Source organism: Scyliorhinus torazame, chromosome 4 (assembly GCF_047496885.1).
Source record: "Scyliorhinus torazame isolate Kashiwa2021f chromosome 4, sScyTor2.1, whole genome shotgun sequence".
NCBI lineage: Eukaryota > Metazoa > Chordata > Chondrichthyes > Carcharhiniformes > Scyliorhinidae > Scyliorhinus > Scyliorhinus torazame.
The window spans coordinates 23547934-23571360 of NC_092710.1; the positions used below are offsets into that span (position 1 = coordinate 23547934).

General features: G+C 59.5%; 1 protein-coding gene across 1 annotated transcript in view; it reads right to left on the minus strand.

Annotated features, from left to right (window-relative positions):
- LOC140411567 (macrophage-capping protein-like) overlaps positions 1-23427 on the minus strand; it is a 172045-nt gene that overhangs the window by 87040 nt on the left and 61578 nt on the right. Inside the window, exon 3 of the mRNA XM_072500649.1 lies at positions 4419-4507. Coding sequence (XP_072356750.1) covers positions 4419-4507 — 89 coding nt within the window. The remainder of the gene's footprint in view (positions 1-4418; positions 4508-23427) is intronic.

Here is a 23427-nt window from a genome sequence, read left to right on the forward strand (position 1 = left end):
CGCTGTCAGAGGGTCAGTACTGAGTGATTGCTGCACTGTCAGAGGGTCAGTACTGAGGGAGTGCTGCACTGTCAGAGGGTCAGTACTGAGGGAGTGCTGCACTGTCAGAGGGTCAGTACTGAGGGAGTACTGCACTGTCAGAGGGGCTGTACTGAGGGAGCGCTGCACTGACAGAGGGTCAGTACTGAGTGAGTGCTGCACTGTCAGAGGGTCAGTACTGAGGGAGTGCTGCACTGTCAGAGGGTCAGTACTGAGGGAGTGCTGCACTGTCAGGGGGTCAGTACTGAGGGAGAGCTGCACAGTTAGAGGGTCAGTACTGAGGGAGTGCTGCACTGTCAGAGGGTCAGTACTGAGGGAGTGCTGCACTGTCAGGGGGTCAGTACTGAGGGAGTGCTGCACTGTCAGAGGGTAAGTACTGAGGGAGTGCTGCACTGTCAGAGAGTCAGTACTGAGGGAGTGCTGCACTGTCAGAGAGTCAGTACTGAGGGATTGCTGCACTGTCAGAGGGTCAGTACTGAGGGAGTGCTGCACTGTCAGAGGTTCAGTACTGAGGCAGTGCTTCACTGTCAGAGAGTCAGTACTGAGGGAGTGCTGCACTGTCAGAGGGTCAGTACTGAGGGAGAGCTGCACTGTCTGAGGTTCAGTACTGAGGCAGTGCTCCACTGTCAGAGAGTCAGTACTGAGGGAGTGCTGCACTGTCAGAGGGTCAGTACTGAGGGAGCGCTGCACTGTCAGAGGGTCAGTACTGAGGGAGTGCTGCACTGTCAGAGTGTCAGTACTGAGAGAGTGCTGGACTGTCAGAGGGTCAGTACTGAGGGAGAGTTGCACTGTCAGACGGTCAGTACTGAGGGAGAGCTGCACTGTCAGATGGTCAGTACTGAGAGAGTGCTGCACTGTCAGAGGATCAGTACTGAGGGAGTGCTGCACTGTCAGAGGGTCAGTACTGAGAGAGTGCTGCACTGTCAGAGGATCAGTACTGAGGGAGTGCTGCACTGTCAGAGGGTCAGTACTGAGGGAGTGCTGCACTGTCAGAGGATCAGTACTGAGGGAGTGCTGCACTGTCAGAGGGTCAGTACTGAGGGAGTGCTGCACTGTCAGATGGTCAGTACTGAGAGAGTGCTGCACTGTCAGAGGATCAGTACTGAGGGAGTGCTGCACTGTCAGAGGGTCAGTACTGAGGGAATGCTGCACTGTCAGAGGGTCAGTACTGAGGGAGTGCTGCACTGTCAGAGGGTCAGTACTGAGGGAGTGCTGCACTGTCAGAGGGACAGTTCTGAGGGAGTGCTGCACTGTCAGAGGGTCAGTACTGAGGGAGTTCCGCACTGTCAGAGGGTCAGTACTGAGGGAGAGCTGCACTGTCAGAGGGTCAGTACTGAGGGAGTGCCGCACTGTCAGTGGGTCAGTACTGAGGGAGTGCTGCACTGTCAGAGGGTCAGTACTGAGGGAGTGCTGCACTGTCAGAGGGACAGTTCTGAGGGAGTGCTGCACTGTCAGAGGGTCAGTACTGAGGGAGTGCCGCACTGTCAGAGGGTCAGTACTGAGGGATTGCTGCACTGTCAGGGGGTCAGTACTGAGGGAGTGCTGCACTGTCAGAGGGTCAGTACTGAGGGAGTGCTGCACTGTCAGAGGGTCAGTACTGAGGGAGTGCTGCACTGTCAGAGGGTCAGTACTGAGGGAGTGCTGCACTGTCAGAGGGTCAGTACTGAGGGAGTGCCGCACTGTCAGAGGGTCAGTACTGGGGGATTGCTGCACTGTCAGGGGGTCAGTACTGAGGGAGTGCTGCACTGTCAGATGGTCAGTACTGAGGGAGAGCTGCACTGTCAGAGGGTCAGTACTGAGGGAGTGCTGCACTGTCAGAGGGACAGTACTGAGGGAGTGCCGCACTGTCAGAGGGTCAGTACTGAGGGATTGCTGCACTGTCAGAGGGTCAGTACTGAGGGAGTGCTGCACTGTCAGATGGTCAGTACTGAGGGAGAGCTGCACTGTCAGAGGGTCAGTACTGAGGGAGTGCTGCACTGTCAGATGGTCAGTACTGAGGGAGAGCTGCACTGTCAGGGGGTCAGTACTGAGGGAGTGCTGCACTGTCAGATGGTCAGTACTGAGGGAGAGCTGCACTGTCAGAGGGTCAGTACTGAGGGAGTGCTGCACTGTCAGAGGGTCAGTACTGAGGGAGAGCTGCACTGTCAGAGGGTCAGTACTGAGGGAGTGCCGCACTGTCAGTGGGTCAGTACTGAGGGAGTGCTGCACTGTCAGAGGGTCAGTACTGAGGGAGTGCTGCACTGTCAGAGGGACAGTTCTGAGGGAGTGCTGCACTGTCAGAGGGTCAGTGCTGAGGGAGTGCCGCACTGTCAGAGGGTCAGTACTGAGGGATTGCTGCACTGTCAGGGGGTCAGTACTGAGGGAGTGCTGCACTGTCAGAGGGTCAGTACTGAGGGAGTGCTGCACTGTCAGAGGGTCAGTACTGAGGGAGTGCTGCACTGTCAGAGGGTCAGTACTGAGGGAGTGCTGCACTGTCAGAGGGTCAGTACTGAGGGAGTGCTGCACTGTCAGAGGGTCAGTACTGAGGGAGTGCTGCACTGTCAGAGGGTCAGTACTGAGGGAGTGCCGCACTGTCAGAGGGTCAGTACTGAGGGATTGCTGCACTGTCAGGGGGTCAGTACTGAGGGAGTGCTGCACTGTCAGAGGGTCAGTACTGAGGGAGTGCTGCACTGTCAGAGGGTCAGTACTGAGGGATTGCTGCACTGTCAGGGGGTCAGTACTGAGGGAGTGCTGCACTGTCAGAGGGTCAGTACTGAGGGAGTGCTGCACTGTCAGAGGGTCAGTACTGAGGGAGTGCTGCACTGTCAGAGGGTCAGTACTGAGGGAGTGCTGCACTGTCAGAGGGTCAGTACTGAGGGAGTGCTGCACTGTCAGAGGGTCAGTACTGAGGGAGTGCTGCACTGTCAGAGGGTCAGTACTGAGGGAGTGCCGCACTGTCAGAGGGTCAGTACTGAGGGATTGCTGCACTGTCAGGGGGTCAGTACTGAGGGAGTGCTGCACTGTCAGAGGGTCAGTACTGAGGGAGAGCTGCACTGTCAGATGGTCAGTACTGAGGGAGAGCTGCACTGTCAGAGGGTCAGTACTGAGGGAGTGCTGCACTGTCAGAGGGTCAGTACTGAGGGATTGCTGCACTGTCAGAGGGTCAGTACTGAGGGAGTGCTGCACTGTCAGATGGTCAGTACTGAGGGAGAGCTGCACTGTCAGAGGGTCAGTACTGAGGGAGTGCTGCACTGTCAGATGGTCAGTACTGAGGGAGAGCTGCACTGTCAGAGGGTCAGTACTGAGGGAGAGCTGCACTGTCAGAGGGTCAGTACTGAGGGAGTGCTGCACTGTCAGAGGGTCAGTACTGAGGGAGTGCCGCACTGTCAGAGGTTCAGTACTGAGGGAGTGCTGCACTGTCAGATGGTCAATACTGAGGGAGAGCTGCACTGTCAGAGGGTCAGTACTGAGGGAGTGCTGCACTGTCAGAGGGACAGTACTGAGGGAGTGCTGCACTGTCAGAGGGTCAGTACTGAGGGAGTGCGGCGGAGGACATGGGGGAGTGTACGGTGTTTCAAAGGGGCTATTGTTGAACATGCCGCACCTCAACGCAGCCCACCAGCAATCCCTCCTGCCCTGGTCTGAACACTATTATTGTCAGGCTTCCCGCTTAGAGGGTGGGAAGTCCTCCCAACAGCCTGAGCATTGGAACTGGCTGAGAAACGGGGCATGTACGTTCGTACGTCACACACCGGGGTCAGTACTCGGCCACCTAAGAGCCTCAACAGAAACTCGGGTGGACAGGCTCGCGTGTCGGCCTCGCCCGTGGCAGCGTAAGAGAGTTGTCGTGGGTGGAGTAGAGGGCCGAGAATCAGGCAGCAAGGACTGCCGAGTGGGGGGGGTGGGGGGCAGTGCCCCCCCCATTTCACAGTAACTGCCGCAGAAATGGAGCCTCGTTTATTGGGCCGAATCGAATACTCTGAGCCTCCGCCCTGCGGATCGCCAGCTGGAGGTCCGCCTCGCTGAATTGTGTGAAATAGTGGGGGGGCTCGGCGGCCGGGATGGTGAGAGGACGTCCCCTTCGTCACCATCCCTGGCCAGAGAGTTCAGGATGAGGGCGACGTGGACAAACAGTCTGAGGGGAAGAGGTCGGCCATTTTGAACTGAAATGAACGGGAGATTCTTCACTTGGGAGGGTGGGGAACCCTTGGGATCCCCCCTACCCCAGTGGTATGTTTGGACACGGGGTTTACTTAAGAGGCAGCGGCAGAGATGTTTGGAGAGCGAGGGGGAGCAGAGGATATGGCGGAGGGCCGAGAGACTGTGTTGACTCTCAGTGTTGAATGGCGGGGCAGGCCCGATGGGCTGAATGGCTCCTATTTCGCATTGCTGATGGATACCTGAGTGTTGGAGGGATAGTTCCTCTGGGTGATCACATCTTCGGCCACCTTCAGAGCAGCTCGTTTCTCCTCACTGTTCGCCCCTCGCCCTGCATGAAGAGACAGATAATAATGTCACACACCGGGGTCAGTACGTTACACACCGGGGTCAGTACGTCACACACCGGGGTCAGTACGTCACACACCGGGCTCAGTACGTTACACACCGGGGTCAGTACGTCACACACCGGGGTCAGTACGTCACACACCGGGGTCAGTACGTCACACACCGGGGTCAGTACGTCACACACCGGGGTCAGTACGTCACACACCGGGGTCAGTACGTCACACACCGGGGTCAGTACGTCACACACCGGGCTCAGTACGTTACACACCGGGGTCAGTACGTCACACACCGGGGTCAGTACGTCACACACCGGGGTCAGTACGTCACACACCGGGGTCAGTACGTCACACACCGGGGTCAGTACGTCACACACCGGGGTCAGTACGTCACACACCGGGGTCAGTACGTCACACACCGGGGTCAGTACGTCACACACCGGGGTCAGTACGTCACACACCGGGGTCAGTACGTCACACACCGGGGTCAGTACGTCACACACCGGGGTCTGTACGTCACACACCGGGGTCAGTACGTCACACACCGGGGTCAGTACGTTACACACCGGGGTCAGTACGTCACACACCGGGGTCAGTACGTCACACACCGGGGTCAGTACGTCACACACCGGGGTCAGTACGTCACACACCGGGGTCTGTACGTCACACACCGGGGTCAGTACGTCACACACCGGGGTCAGTACGTCACACACCGGGGTCAGTACGTCACACACCGGGGTCAGTACGTCACACACCGGGGTCAGTACGTTACACACCGGGGTCAGTACGTCACACACCGGGGTCAGTACGTTACACACCGGGGTCAGTACGTCACACACCGGGGTCAGTACGTCACACACCGGGGTCGGTACGTCACACACCGGGGTCAGTACGTCACACACCGGGCTCAGTACGTCACACACCGGGGTCTGTACGTCACACACCGGGGTCAGTACGTCACACACCGGGGTCAGTACGTCACACACCGGGGTCAGTACGTTACACACCGGGGTCAGTACGTCACACACCGGGGTCATTACGTCACACACCGGGGTCAGTACGTCACACACCGGGGTCAGTACGTTACACACCGGGGTCAGTACGTCACACACCGGGGTCAGTACGTCACACACCGGGGTCAGTACGTCACCAACCGGGCTCAGTACGTCACACACCGGGGTCATTACGTCACACACCGGGGTCAGTACGTCACACACCGGGGTCAGTACGTCACACACCGGGGTCAGTACGTCACACACCGGGGTCAGTACGTCACACACCGGGGTCAGTACGTTACACACCGGGGTCAGTACGTCACATACCGGGGTCAGTACGTCACACACCGGGGTCAGTACGTCACACACCGGGGTCAGTACGTCACACACCGGGGTCAGTACGTCACACACCGGGGTCAGTACGTCACACACCGGGGTCAGTACGTCACACACCGGGGTCAGTACGTCACACACCGGGGTCAGTACGTCACACACCGGGGTCAGTACGTCACACACCGGGGTCAGTACGTCACACACCGGGGTCGGTACGTCACACACCGGGGTCGGGACGTCACACACCGGGGTCAGTACGTCACACACCGGGGTCAGTACGTCACACACCGGGGTCAGTATGTCACACACCGGGGTCAGTACGTCACACACCGGGGTCAGTACGTTACACACCGGGGTCAGTACGTCACACACCGGGGTCAGTACGTCACACACCGGGGTCAGTACGTCACACACCGGGGTCAGTATGTTACACACCGGGGTCAGTACGTCACACACCGGGGTCAGTACGTCACACACTGGGGTCAGTACGTTACACACCGGGGTCAGTACGTCACACACCGGGGTCAGTACGTCACACACCGGGGTCAGTACGTTACACACCGGGGTCAGTACGTTACACACCGGGGTCAGTACGTTACACACCGGGGTCAGTACGTTACACACCGGGGTCAGTACGTCACACACCGGGGTCAGTACGTCACACACCGGGGTCAGTACGTTACACACCGGGGTCAGTACGTTACACACCGGGGTCAGTACGTTACACACCGGGGTCAGTACGTTACGCACCGGGGTCAGTACGCTACACACCGGTGTCAGTACGTCACACACCGGGGTCAGTACGTCACACACCGGGGTCAGTACGTCACACACCGGGGTCAGTACGTCACACACCGGGGTCAGTACGTCACACACCGGGGTCAGTACGTCACACACCGGGGTCAGTACGTCACACACCGGGGTCAGTACGTCACACACCGGGGTCAGTACCTCACACACCGGGGTCAGTACGTTACACATCGGGCTCGGTACGTTACACACCGGGCTCGGTACGTCACACACCGGGGTCAGTACGTCACACACCTGGGTCAGTACGTCACACACCGGGGTCAGTACGTCACACACCGGGGTCAGTACGTCACACACCGGGGTCAGTACGTCACACACCGGGGTCAGTACGTCACACACCGGGGTCAGTACGTCACACACCGGGGTCAGTACGTTACACACCGGGGTCAGTACGTTACACACCGGGGTCAGTACGTTACACACCGGGGTCAGTACGTTACACACCGGGGTCAGTACGTTACACACTGGGGTCAGTACGTTACACACCGGGGTCAGTACGCTACACACCGGGGTCAGTACGTCACACACCGGGGTCAGTACGTTACGCACCGGGGTCAGTACGTCACACACCGGGGTCAGTACGTTACACACCGGGGTCAGTACGTCACACACCGGGGTCAGTACGTCACACACCGGGGTCAGTACGTTACACACCGGGGTCAGTACGTCACACACCGGGGTCAGTACGTCACACACCGGGGTCAGTACGTCACACACCGGGGTCAGTACGTCACACACCGGGGTCAGTACGTCACACACCGGGGTCTGTACGTCACACACCGGGGTCAGTACGTCACACACCGGGGTCAGTACGTCACACACCGGGGTCAGTACGTCACACACCGGGGTCAGTACGTTACACACCGGGGTCAGTACGTCACACACCGGGGTCAGTACGTCACACACCGGGGTCAGTACGTCACACACCGGGGTCAGTACGTCACACACCGGGGTCAGTACGTCACACACCGGGGTCGGTACGTCACACACCGGGGTCAGTACGTCACACACCGGGCTCAGTACGTCACACACCGGGGTCTGTACGTCACACACCGGGGTCAGTACGTCACACACCGGGGTCAGTACGTCACACACCGGGGTCAGTACGTTACACACCGGGGTCAGTACGTCACACACCGGGGTCATTACGTCACACACCGGGGTCAGTACGTCACACACCGGGGTCAGTACGTCACACACCGGGGTCAGTACGTCACACACCGGGGTCAGTACGTTACACACCGGGGTCAGTACGTCACACACCGGGGTCAGTACGCTACACACCGGGGTCAGTACGTCACACACCGGGGTCAGTACGTCACACACCGGGGTCAGTACGTCACACACCGGGGTCAGTACGTCACACACCGGGGTCAGTACGTTACACACCGGGGTCAGTACGTCACACACCGGGGTCAGTACGTCACACACCGGGGTCAGTACGTCACACACCGGGGTCAGTACGTCACACACCGGGGTCAGTACGTTACACACCGGGGTCAGTACGTCACACACCGGGGTCAGTACGTTACACACCGGGGACAGTACGTCAGACACCGGGGTCAGTACGTCACACACCGGGGTCAGTACGTTACACACCGGGGTCAGTACGTCACACACCGGGGTCAGTACGTCACACACCGGGGTCAGTACGTTACACACCGGGGTCAGTACGTCACACACCGGGGTCAGTACGTCACACACCGGGGTCAGTACGTCACACACCGGGCTCAGTACGTCACACACCGGGGTCAGTACGTTACACACCGGGGTCAGTACGTCACACACCGGGGTCAGTACGTTACACACCGGGGTCAGTACGTCACACACCGAGGTCAGTACGTCACACACCGGGGTCAGTACGTTACACACCGGGGTCAGTACGTCACACACCGGGGTCAGTACGTCACACACCGGGGTCAGTACGTCACCAACCGGGCTCAGTACGTCACACACCGGGGTCATTACGTCACACACCGGGGTCAGTACGTCACACACCGGGGTCAGTACGTCACACACCGGGGTCAGTACGTCACACACCGGGGTCAGTACGTCACACACCGGGGTCAGTACGTCACACACCGGGGTCAGTACGTCACATACCGGGGTCAGTACGTCACACACCGGGGTCAGTACGTCACACACCGGGGTCAGTACGTCACACACCGGGGTCAGTACGTCACACACCGGGGTCAGTACGTCACACACCGGGGTCAGTACGTCACACACCGGGGTCAGTACGTCACACACCGGGGTCAGTACGTCACACACCGGGGTCAGTACGTCACACACCGGGGTCAGTACGTTACACACCGGGGTCAGTACGTCACACACCGGGGTCAGTACGTCACACACCGGGGTCGGTACGTCACACACCGGGGTCAGTACGTCACACACCGGGGTCAGTACGTCACACACCGGGGTCAGTATGTCACACACCGGGGTCAGTACGTCACACACCGGGGTCAGTACGTTACACACCGGGGTCAGTACGTCACACACCGGGGTCAGTACGTCACACACCGGGGTCAGTACGTCACACACCGGGGTCAGTACGTTACACACCGGGGTCAGTATGTTACACACCGGGGTCAGTACGTCACACACCGGGGTCAGTACGTTACACACTGGGGTCAGTACGTTACACACCGGGGTCAGTACGTCACACACCGGGGTCAGTACGTCACACACCGGGGTCAGTACGTTACACACCGGGGTCAGTACGTTACACACCGGGGTCAGTACGTTACACACCGGGGTCAGTACGTTACACACCGGGGTCAGTACGTTACACACCGGGGTCAGTACGTCACACACCGGGGTCAGTACGTCACACACCGGGGTCAGTATGTTACACACCGGGGTCAGTACGTCACACACCGGGGTCAGTACGTTACACACCGGGGTCAGTACGTTACACACCGGGGTCAGTACGTCACACACCGGGGTCAGTACGTCACACACCGGGGTCAGTACGTTACACACCGGGGTCAGTACGTTACACACCGGGCTCAGTACGTCACACACCGGGGTCATTACGTCACACACCGGGGTCAGTACGCTAAACACCGGTGTCAGTACGTCACACACCGGGGTCAGTACGTCACACACCGGGGTCAGTACGTCACACACCGGGGTCAGTACGTCACACACCGGGGTCAGTACGTCACACACCGGGGTCAGTACGTCACACACCGGGGTCAGTACGTCACACACCGGCGTCAGTACGTCACACACCGGGGTCAGTACGTCACACACCGGGGTCAGTACCTCACACACCGGGGTCAGTCCGTTACACATCGGGCTCGGTACGTTACACACCGGGCTCGGTACGTCACACACCGGGGTCAGTACGTCACACACCTGGGTCAGTACGTCACACACCGGGGTCAGTACGTCACACACCGGGGTCAGTACGTCACACACCGGGGTCAGTACGTCACACACCGGGGTCAGTACGTCACACACCGGGGTCAGTACGTCACACACCGGGGTCAGTACGTTACACACCGGGGTCAGTACGTTACACACCGGGGTCAGTACGTTACACACTGGGGTCAGTACGTTACACACCGGGGTCAGTACGCTACACACCGGGGTCAGTACGTCACGCACCGGGGTCAGTACGTTACGCACCGGGGTCAGTACGTCACACACCGGGGTCAGTACGTTACACACCGGGGTCAGTACGTCACACACCGGGGTCAGTACGTCACACACCGGGGTCAGTACGTTACACACCGGGGTCAGTACGTCACACACCGGGGTCAGTACGTCACACACCGGGGTCAGTACGTCACACACCGGGGTCAGTACGTCACACACCGGGGTCAGTACGTCACACACCGGGGTCAGTACGTCACACACCGGGGTCAGTACGTCACACACCGGGGTCAGTACGTCACACACCGGGGTCAGTACGTCACACACCGGGGTCAGTACGTCACACACCGGGGTCAGTACGTCACACACCGGGGTCAGTACGTCACACACCGGGGTCAGTACGTTACACACCGGGGTCAGTACGCTACACACCGGGGTCAGTACGTCACACACCGGGGTCAGTACGTCACACACCGGGGTCAGTACGTTACACACTGGGGTCAGTACGTCACACACCGGGGTCAGTACGTCACACACCGGGGTCAGTACGTTACACACCGGGGTCAGTACGTCACACACCGGGGTCAGTACGTCACACACCGGGGTCAGTACGTTACACACCGGGGTCAGTACGTCACACACCGGGGTCAGTACGTTACACACCGGGGTCAGTACGTTACACACCGGGGTCAGTACGTTACACACCGGGGTCAGTACGTCACACACCGGGGTCAGTACGTCACACACCGGGGTCAGTACGTCACACACCGGGGTCAGTACGTCACACACCGGGGTCAGTACGTCACACACCGGGGTCAGTACGTCACACACCGGGGTCAGTACGTCACACACCGGGGTCAGTACGTCACACACCGGGGTCAGTACGTCACACACCGGGGTCAGTACGTCACACACCGGGGTCAGTACGTCACACACCGGGGTCAGTACGTCACACACCGGGGTCAGTACGTCACACACCGGGGTCAGTACGTCACACACCGGGGTCAGCACGTCACACACCGGGGTCAGTACGTCACACACCAGGGTCAGTACGTCACACACCGGGGTCAGTACGTCACACACCGGGGTCAGTACGTCACACACCGGGGTCAGTACGTCACACACCGGGGTCAGTACGTCACACACCGGGGTCAGTACGTCACACACCGGGGTCAGTACGTCACACACCGGGGTCAGTACGTCACACACCGGGGTCAGTACGTCACACACCGGGGTCAGTACGTCACACACCGGGGTCAGTACGTTACACACCGGGGTCAGTACGTCACACACCGGGGTCAGTACGTCACACACCGGGGTCAGTACGTTACACACCGGGGTCAGTACGTCACACACCGGGGTCAGTACGTCACACACCGGGGTCAGTACGTTACACACCGGGGTCAGTACGTCACACACCGGGGGTCAGAACGTCACACACCGGGGTCAGTACGTCACACACCGGGGTCAGTACGTCACACACCGGGGTCAGTACGTCACACACCGGGGTCAGTACGTCACACACCGGGGTCAGTACGTCACACACCGGGGTCAGTACGTCACACACCGGGGTCAGCACGTTACACACCGGGGTCAGTACGTCACACACCGGGGTCTGTACGTCACACACCGGGGTCAGTACGTTACACACCGGGGTCAGTACGTTACATACCGGGGTCAGTACGTTACACACCGGGGTCAGTACGCTACACACCGGGGTCAGTACGTCACACACCGGGGTCAGTACGTTACACACCGGGGTCAGTACGTCACACACCGGGGTCAGTACGTCACACACCGGGGTCAGTACGTCACACACCGGGGTCAGTACGTCACACACCGGGGTCAGTACGTCACACACCGGGGTCAGTACGTCACACACCGGGGTCAGTACGTCACACACCGGGGTCAGTACGTTACACACCGGGGTCAGTACGTCACACACCGGGGTCAGTACGTCACACACCGGGGTCAGTACGTCACACACCGGGGTCAGTACGTTACACACCGGGGTCAGTACGTCACACACCGGGGTCAGTACGTTACACACCGGGGTCAGTACGTCACACACCGGGGTCAGTACGTCACACACCGGGGTCAGTACGTTACACACCGGGGTCAGTACGTTACACACCGGGGTCAGTACGTCACACACCGGGGTCAGTACGTAACACACCGGGGTCAGTACGTCACACACCGGGGTCAGTACGTCACACACCGGGGTCAGTACGTCACACACCGGGGTCAGTACGTCACACACCGGGGTCAGTACGTCACACACCGGGGCCAGTACGTTACACACCGGGGTCAGTACGTCACACACCGGGGTCAGTACGTCACACACCGGGGTCAGTACGTCACACACCGGGGTCAGTACGTTACACACCGGGGTCAGTACGTTACACACCGGGGTCAGTACGTCACACACCGGGGTCAGTACGTTACACACCGGGGTCAGTACGTCACACACCGGGGTCAGTACGTCACACACCGGGGTCAGTACGTCACACACCGAGGTCAGTACGTCACACACCGGGGTCAGTACGTTACACACCGGGGTCAGTACGTCACACACCGGGGTCAGTACGTTCCACACCGGGGTCAGTACGTCACACACCGGGGTCAGTACGTCACACACCGGGCTCAGTACGTCACACACCGGGGTCAGTACGTCACCAACCGGGCTCAGTACGTCACACACCGGGGTCAGTACGTCACACACCGGGGTCAGTACGTCACACACCGGGGTCAGTACGTCACACACCGGGGTCAGTACGTCACACACCGGGGTCAGTACGTTACACACCGGGGTCAGTACGTCACACACCGGGGTCAGTACGTCACACACCGGGGTCAGTACGTCACACACCGGGGTCAGTACGTCACACACCGGGGTCAGTACGTCACACACCGGGGTCAGTACGTCACACACCGGGGTCATTACGTCACACACCGGGGTCAGTACGTTACACACCGGGGTCAGTACGTTACACACCGGGGTCATTACGTCACACACCGGGGTCAGTACGTTACACACCGGGGTCACTACGTTACACACCGGGGTCAGTACGCTACACACCGGGGTCAGTACGTCACACACCGGGGTCATTACGTCACACACCGGGGTCAGTACGTTACACACCGGGGTCAGTACGTCACACACTGGGGTCAGTACGTCACACACCGGGGTCAGTACGTCACACACCGGGCTCAGTACGTCACACACCGGGGTTACAGGCCGTGGTTACACGCCGTGGTTGCATGCCATGGTTACACGCCGTGGTTACACACCGTGGTTACACACCGTGGTTACACACCGTGGTTGCATACCGTGGTTACACACCGTGGTTGCACACCGTGGTTACGCGCCGTGGTTACACGCCGTGGTTACACGCCGTGGTTGCGCGCCGTGGTTACGCACCGTGGTTACACGCCGTGGTTGCACGCCGTGGTTGCACGCCGTGGTTGCACGCCGTGGTTGCACGCCGTGGTTGCACGCCGTGGTTACACGCCGTGGTTACACGCCGTGGTTGCACGCCGTGGTTACACGCCGTGGTTGCACGCCGTGGTTGCACGCCGTGGTTGCACGCCGTGGTTACACGCCGTGGTTACACGCCGTGGTTACACGCCGTGGTTACACGCCGTGGTTACACGCCGTGGTTGCACGCCGTGGTTGCACGCCGTGGTTACACGCCGGGGATACACGCCGTGGTTACACGCCGTGGTTACACGCCGTGGTTACACGCCGTGGTTACACGCCGTGGTTACACGCCGTGGTTGCACGCCGTGGTTACACGCCGTGGTTACACGCCGTGATTACACGCCGTGGTTACACGCCGTGGTTGCACGCCGTGGTTACACGCCGTGGTTACACGCCGTGGTTACACGCCGTGGTTACACGCCGTGGTTACACGCCGTGGTTACACGCCGTGGTTTCACGCCGTGGTTGTACACCGTGGTTGCACACCGTGGTTACACACCGTGGTTGCACACCGTGGTTGCACACCGTGGTTACACACCGTGGTTGCACACCGTGGTTACACGCCGTGGTTACACACCGTGGTTACACACGGGGGTTGCACACGGGGGTTGCACACGGGGGTTGCACACCGTGGTTGCACTCCGTGGTTACACACCGTGGTTACACGCCGTGGTTACACGCCGTGGTTACACGCCGTGGTTACACGCCGTGGTTACACGCCGTGGTTGCACGCCGTGGTTACACGCCGAGGTTACACGCCGTGGTTACAAGCCGTGGTTACACGCCGTGGTTACACGCCGTGGTTACACGCCGTGGTTACACGCCGTGGTTACACGCCGTGGTTACACGCCGGGGTTACACGCCGGGGTTACACGCCGTGGTTACACGCCGTGGTTACACACCGTGGATACACACCGTGGTTACACACCGTGGTTACACACCGTGGTTACACGCCGTGGTAACACGCCGTGGTTGCACGCCGTGGTTACACGCCGTGGTTACACGCCGTGGTTACACGCCGTGGTTACACGCCGTGGTTTCACGCCGTGGTTTCACGCCGTGGTTACACGCCGTGGTTTCACGCCGTGGTTGCACGCCGTGGTTACACGCCGTGGTTGCACGCCGTGGTTACACGCCGTGGTTACACGCCGTGGTTACACGCCGTGGTTACACGCCGTGGTTGCACGCCGTGGTTGCACGCCGTGGTTACACGCCGGGGATACACGCCGTGGTTACACGCCGTGGTTACACGCCGTGGTTACACGCCGTGGTTACACGCCGTGGTTACACGCTGTGGTTGCACGCCGTGGTTACACGCCGTGGTTACACGCCGTGATTACACGCCGTGGTTACACGCCGTGGTTGCACGCCGTGGTTACACGCCGTGGTTACACGCCGTGGTTACACGCCGTGGTTACACGCCGTGGTTACACGCCGTGGTTACACGCCGTGGTTACACGCCGTGGTTTCACGCCGTGGTTGTACACCGTGGTTGCACACCGTGGTTACACACCGTGGTTGCACACCGTGGTTGCACACCGTGGTTACACACCGTGGTTGCACACCGTGGTTACACGCCGTGGTTACACACCGTGGTTACACACGGGGGTTGCACACGGGGGTTGCACACGGGGGTTGCACACCGTGGTTGCACTCCGTGGTTACACACCGTGGTTACACGCCGTGGTTACACGCCGTGGTTACACGCCGTGGTTACACGCCGTGGTTGCACGCCGTGGTTACACGCCGAGGTTACACGCCGTGGTTACAAGCCGTGGTTACACGCCGTGGTTACACGCCGTGGTTACACGCCGTGGTTACACGCCGTGGTTACACGCCGTGGTTACACGCCGTGGTTACACACCGGGGTTACAGGCCGGGGTTACACGCCGTGGTTACACGCCGTGGTTACACACCGTGGATACACACCGTGGTTACACACCGTGGTTACACACCGTGGTTACACGCCGTGGTAACACGCCGTGGTTGCACGCCGTGGTTACACGCCGTGGTTACACGCCGTGGTTACACGCCGTGGTTACACGCCGTGGTTTCACGCCGTGGTTTCACGCCGTGGTTACACGCCGTGGTTTCACGCCGTGGTTACACACCGTGGTTACACACCGAGGTTGCACGCCGTGGTTGCACGCCGTGGTTACACGCCTTGGTTACACACTGTGTTTACACACCGTGGTTACACGCCGTGGTTACACGCCGTGGTTACACACGGGGTTGCACACCGTGGTTGCACACCGTGGTTACACGCCGTTGTTACCCACCGTGGTTACACCCCGTGGTTACACGCCGTGGTTGCACACGGTGGTTACACACCGTGGTTGCACACCGTGGTTACACACCGTGGGTACACACCGTGGTTACACCCGGGGGTTACACACCGTGGTTGCACACCGTGGTTACGCGCCGTGGTTACACGCCGTGGTTACACGCCGTGGTTGCACACCGTGGTTGCACACCGTGGTTACACACCGTGGTTGCACACCGTGGTTGCACACCGTGGTTACACACCGTGGTTACACACCGTGGTTACACACGGGGGTTGCACACGGGGGTTGCACACTGTGGTTGCACGCCGTGGTTGCACGCCGTGGTTACACACCGTGGTTACACACCGTGGTTACACACCGTGGTTACACACCGTGGTTGCACACCGTGGTTACACGCCGTGGTTACACGCCGTGGTTGCATGCCGTGGTTGCATGCCGTGGTTACACGCCGTGGTTGCACGCCGTGGTTACACGCCGTGGTTACACGCCGTGGTTGCACACCGTGGTTACACGCCGTGGTTACACACCGTGGTTACACGCCGTGGTTACACACCGTGGTTACACACCGTGGTTACACGCCGTGGTTACACGCCGTGGTTACACACCGTGGTTACACACCGTGGTTATACGCCGTGGTTACACACCGAGGTTATACGCCGTGGTTACACACCGTGGTTATACGCCGTGGTTACACACCGTGGTTATACGCCGTGGTTACACACCGTGGTTACACACCGTGGTTATACGCCGTGGTTACACACCGTGGTTATACGCCGTGGTTACACACCGTGGTTATACGCCGTGGTTACACACCGTGGTTATACGCCGTGGTTACACGCCGTGGTTACACGCCGTGGTTACACGCCGTGGTTACACGCCGTGGTAACACGCCGTGGTTACACACCGTGTTTACACACCGTGGTTGCACACCGTGGTTGCACACCGTGGTTGCACGCCGTGGTTACACGCCGTGGTTGCACGCCGTGGTTACACGCCGTGGTGACACGCCGTGGTTGCACGCCGTGGTTACACACCGTGGTTACACACCGTGGTTACACACCGTGGTTACACACCATGGTTACACATCGTGGTTACACATCGTGGTTACACACTGGGGTCACACGCCGTGGTCACACACCGTGGTTACACGCCGTGGTTACACGCCGTGGTTACACGCCGTGGTTACACACCGGGGTTACACGCCGTGGTTACACGCCGTGGTTACACGCCGTGGTTACACGCCGTGGTTACACGCCGTGGTTGCACGCCGTGGTTGCACACCGTGGTTGCACACCGTGGTTGCACTCAGTGGTTACACACCGTGGTTACACGCCGTGGTTGCACGCCGTGGTTACACGCCGTGGTTACACGCCGTGGTTACACGCCGTGGTTACACGCCGTGGTTACACGCCGTGGTTGCACACCGTGGTTGCACACCGTGGTTACACGCCGTGGTTGCACGCCGTGGTTACACGCCGTGGTTACACGCCGTGGTTACACGCCGTGGTTGCATGCCGTGGTTACACGCCGTGGTTGCATGCCGTGGTTACACGCCGTGGTTACACACCGTGGTTACACGTCGTGGTTACACGCCGTGGTTACACACCGTGGTTGCATACCGTGGTTACACACCGTGGTTACACACCGTGGTTACACGCCGTGGTTACACGCCGTGGTTGCACACCGTGGTTGCACACCGTGGTTACACACCGTGGTTACACACCGTGGTTACACGCCGTGGTTACACACCATGGTTGCATTCCGTGGTTACACGTCGTGGTTACACACCGTGGTTACACACCGTGGTTACACACCATGGTTGCACGCCGTGGTTGCACGCCGTGGTTACACACCGTGGTTACACGCCGTGGTTACACGCCGTGGTTATACGCCGTGGTTACACACCGTGGTTATACGCCGTGGTTACACACCGTGGTTATACGCCGTGGTTACACACCGTGGTTATACGCCGTGGTTACACACCGTGGTTATACGCCGTGGTTACACACCGTGGTTATACGCCGTGGTTACACACCGTGGTTATACGCCGTGGTTACACGCCGTGGTTACACGCCGTGGTTATACGCCGTGGTTACACGCCGTGGTTACACGCCGTGGTTACACACCGTGTTTACACACCGTGGTTGCACACCGTGGTTACACACCGTGGTTACACACCATGGTTGCACGCCGTGGTTGCACGCCGTGGTTACACACCGTGGTTACACGCCGTGGTTACACGCCGTGGTTATACGCCGTGGTTACACACCGTGGTTATACGCCGTGGTTACACACCGTGGTTATACGCCGTGGTTACACACCGTGGTTATACGCCGTGGTTACACACCGTGGTTACACACCGTGGTTATACGCCGTGGTTACACACCGTGGTTATACGCCGTGGTTACACACCGTGGTTATACGCCGTGGTTACACACCGTGGTTATACGCCGTGGTTACACGCCGTGGTTACACGCTGTGGTTATACGCCGTGGTTACACGCCGTGGTAACACGCCGTGGTTACACACCGTGTTTACACACCGTGGTTGCACACCGTGGTTGCACACCGTGGTTGCACGCCGTGGTTACACGCCGTGGTTGCACGCCGTGGTTACACGCCGTGGTGACACGCCGTGGTTGCACGCCGTGGTTGCACGCCGTGGTTACACACCGTGGTTACACACCGTGGTTACACACCATGGTTACACATCGTGGTTACACATCGTGGTTACACACTGGGGTCACACGCCGTGGTCACACACCGTGGTTACACGCCGTGGTTACACGCCGTGGTTACACGCCGTGGTTACACACCGGGGTTACACGCCGTGGTTACACGCCGTGGTTACACGCCGTGGTTACACGCCGTGGTTACACGCCGTGGTTGCACGCCGTGGTTGCACGCCGTGGTTGCACACCGTGGTTGCACACAGTGGTTACACACCGTGGTTACACGCCGTGGTTGCACGCCGTGGTTACACGCCGTGGTTACACGCCGTGGTTACACGCCGTGGTTACACGCCGTGGTTACACGCCGTGGTTGCACACCGTGGTTGCACACCGTGGTTACACGCCGTGGTTGCACGCCGTGGTTACACGCCGTGGTTACACGCCGTGGTTACACGCCGTGGTTGCATGCCGTGGTTACACGCCGTGGTTGCATGCCGTGGTTACACGCCGTGGTTACACACCGTGGTTACACGTCGTGGTTACACGCCGTGGTTACACACTGTGGTTGCATACCGTGGTTACACACCGTGGTTACACACCGTGGTTACACACCGTGGTTACACGCCGTGGTTGCACGCCGTGGTTGCACACCGTGGTTGCACACCGTGGTTACACACCGTGGTTACACACCGTGGTTACACGCCGTGGTTACACACCGTGGTTGCATTCCGTGGTTACACGTCGTGGTTACACACCGTGGTTACACACCGTGGTTACACACCATGGTTGCACGCCGTGGTTGCACGCCGTGGTTACACACCGTGGTTACACGCCGTGGTTACACGCCGTGGTTATACGCCGTGGTTACACACCGTGGTTATACGCCGTGGTTACACACCGTGGTTATACGCCGTGGTTACACACCGTGGTTATACGCCGTGGTTACACACCGTGGTTACACACCGTGGTTATACGCCGTGGTTACACACCGTGGTTATACGCCGTGGTTACACACCGTGGTTATACGCCGTGGTTACACACCGTGGTTATACGCCGTGGTTACACGCCGTGGTTACACGCTGTGGTTATACGCCGTGGTTACACGCCGTGGTTACACGCCGTGGTTACACACCGTGTTTACACACCGTGGTTGCACACCGTGGTTGCACACCGTGGTTGCACGCTGTGGTTACACGCCGTGGTTGCACGCCGTGGTTACACGCCGTGGTGACACGCCGTGGTTGCACGCCGTGGTTGCACGCCGTGGTTACACACCGTGGTTACACACCGTGGTTACACACCATGGTTACACATCGTGGTTACACATCGTGGTTACACACTGGGGTCACACGCCGTGGTCACACACCGTGGTTACACGCCGTGGTTACACGCAGTGGTTACACGCCGTGGTTACACGCCGTGGTTGCACACCGTGGTTGCACACAGTGGTTACACACCGTGGTTACACGCCGTGGTTGCACGCCGTGGTTACACGCCGTGGTTACACGCCGTGGTTACACGCCGTGGTTACACGCCGTGGTTGCACACCGTGGTTGCACACCGTGGTTACACGCCGTGGTTGCACGCCGTGGTTACACGCCGTGGTTACACGCCGTGGTTACACGCCGTGGTTACACGCCGTGGTTGCATGCCGTGGTTACACGCCGTGGTTGCATGCCGTGGTTACACGCCGTGGTTACACACCGTGGTTACACGCCGTGGTTACACGCCGTGGTTACACGCCGTGGTTACACACCGTGGTTGCATATCGTGGTTACACACCGTGGTTACACACCGTGGTTACACGCCGTGGTTACACGCCGTGGTTGCACACCGTGGTTGCACACCGTGGTTACACGCCGTGGTTACACACCGTGGTTGCATTCCGTGGTTACACGTCATGGTTACACACCGTGGTTACACACCGTGGTTACACACCGTGGTTGCACGCCGTGGTTGCACGCCGTGGTTGCACGCCGTGGTTGCACGCCGTGGTTGCACGCCTTGGTTGCACGCCGTGGTTACACGCCGTGGTTACACGCCGTGGTTACACGCCGTGGTTACACGCCGTGGTTTCACGCCGTGGTTGTACACCGTGGTTGCACACCGTGGTTACACACCGTGGTTACACACAGTGGTTACACACAGTGGTTACACACCGTGGTTGCACACCGTGGTTACACACCGTGGTTGCACACCGTGGTTACACACCGTGGTTACGCACCGTGGTTACACACGGGGGTTGCACACCGTGGTTGCACTCCGTGGTTACATGCCGTGGTTGCACGCCGTGGTTGCACGCCGTGGTTACACGCCGTGGTTACACGCCGAGGTTACACGCCGTGGTTACACGCCGTGGTTACACGCCGTGGTTGCACGCCGTGGTTGCACGCCGTGGTTACACGCCGTGGTTACACGCCGTGGTTACACGCCGGGGTTACACGCCGGGGTTACACGCCGGGGTTACACGCCGTGGTTACACGCCGTGGTTACACGCTGTGGTTACACGCCGTGGTTACACACCGTGGTTACACGCCGTGGTTACACGCCGTGGTTGCATGCCGTGGTTACACGCCGTGGTTGCATGCCGTGGTTACACGCCGTGGTTACACGCCGTGGTTACACGCCGTGGTTACACGCCGTGGTTACACACCGTGGTTGAATACCGTGGTTACACACCGTGGTTACACAACGTGGTTACACGCCGTGGTTACAAGCCGTGGTTGCACACCGTGGTTACACGCCGTGGTTACACACCGTGGTTACACGCCGTGGTTACACACCGTGGTTGCATTCCGTGGTTACACGTCATGGTTACACACCGTGGTTACACACCGTGGTTACACACCGTGGTTACACATCGTGGTTGCACGCCGTGGTTACACGCCGTGGTTGCACGCCGTGGTTGCACGCCGTGGTTGCACGCCGTGGTTGCACGCCGTGGTTACACGCCGTGGTTACACGCCGTGGTTACACGCCGTGGTTACACGCCGTGGTTACACGCCGTGGTTACACGCCGTGGTTTCACGCCGTGGTTGTACACCGTGGTTGCACACCGTGGTTACACACCGTGGTTACACACCGTGGTTGCACACCGTGGTTGCACACAGTGGTTACACACCGTGGTTGCACACCGTGGTTACACGCCGTGGTTACACGCCGTGGTTGCACACCGTGGTTACACACCGTGGTTGCACACCGTGGTTGCACACCGTGGTTACACACCGTGGTTACACACGGGGGTTGCACACGGGGGTTGCACACCGTGGTTGCACGCCGTGGTTGCACGCCGTGGTTACACACCGTGGTTACACACCGTGGTTACACACCGTGGTTGCATACCGTGGTTGCATACCGTGGTTGCATACCGTGGTTACACGCCGTGGTTACACGCCGTGGTTGCACGCCGTAGTTACACACGGGGGTTGCACGCCGTGGTTGCACACCGTGGTTACACGCCGTGGTTACACACCGTGGTTACACGCCGTGGTTACACACCGTGGTTACACACCGTGGTTACACGCCGTGGTTGCATTCCGTGGTTACACACCGTGGTTACACATCGGGGTCACACGCCGTGGTTACACACCGTGGTTACACACCGTGGTTGCACACCGTGGTTACACGCCGTGGTTACACACCGTGGTTACACACCGTGGTTACACATCGGGGTCACACGCCGTGGTTACACGCCGTGGTTGCATTCCGTGGTTACACATCGGGGTTACACACCGTGGTTACACGCCGTGGTTACACGCCGTGGTTACACGCCGTGGTTGCATTCCGTGGTTACACGCCGTGGTTGCATTCCGTGGTTACACATCGGGGTCACACGCCGTGGTTACACGCCGTGGTTGCACGCCGTGGTTACACGCCGTGGTTACACGCCGTGGTTACACGCCGTGGTTACACACCGTGGTTACACACCGTGGTTACACACCGTGGTTACACACCGTGGTTACACACCGTGGTTACACGCCGTGGTTACACGCCGTGGTTGCATTCCGTGGTTACACATCGGGGTCACACGCCGTGGTTACACGCCGTGGTTACACGCCGTGGTTACACGCCGTGGTTGCACGCCGTGGTTACACGCCGTGGTTACACACCGTGGTTACACATCGGGGTCACACGCCGTGGTTACACGCCGTGGTTACACACCGTGGTTACACGCCGTGGTTACACACCGTGGTTACACACCGTGGTTACACACCGTGGTTATACGCCGTGGTTACACACCGTGGTTATACGCCGTGGTTACACACCGTGGTTATACGCCGTGGTTACACACCGTGGTTACACACCGTGGTTATACGCCGTGGTTACACACTGGGGTCACACGCCGTGGTCACACACCGTGGTTACACGCCGTGGTTACACGCCGTGGTTACACACCGGGGTTACACGCCGTGGTTACACGCCGTGGTTACACGCCGTGGTTACACGCCGTGGTTACACGCCGTGGTTGCACACCGTGGTTGCACACCGTGGTTACACACCGTGGTTACACGCCGTGGTTGCACGCCGTGGTTACACGCCGTGGTTACACGCCGTGGTTACACGCCGTGGTTGCACGCCGTGGTTACACGCCGTGGTTACACGCCGTGGTTGCATGCCGTGGTTACACGCCGTGGTTACATACCGTGGTTTCACACCGTGGTTGTACACCGTGGTTGCACGCCGTGGTTGCACACCGTGGTTACACACCGTGGTTACACACCGTGGTTAC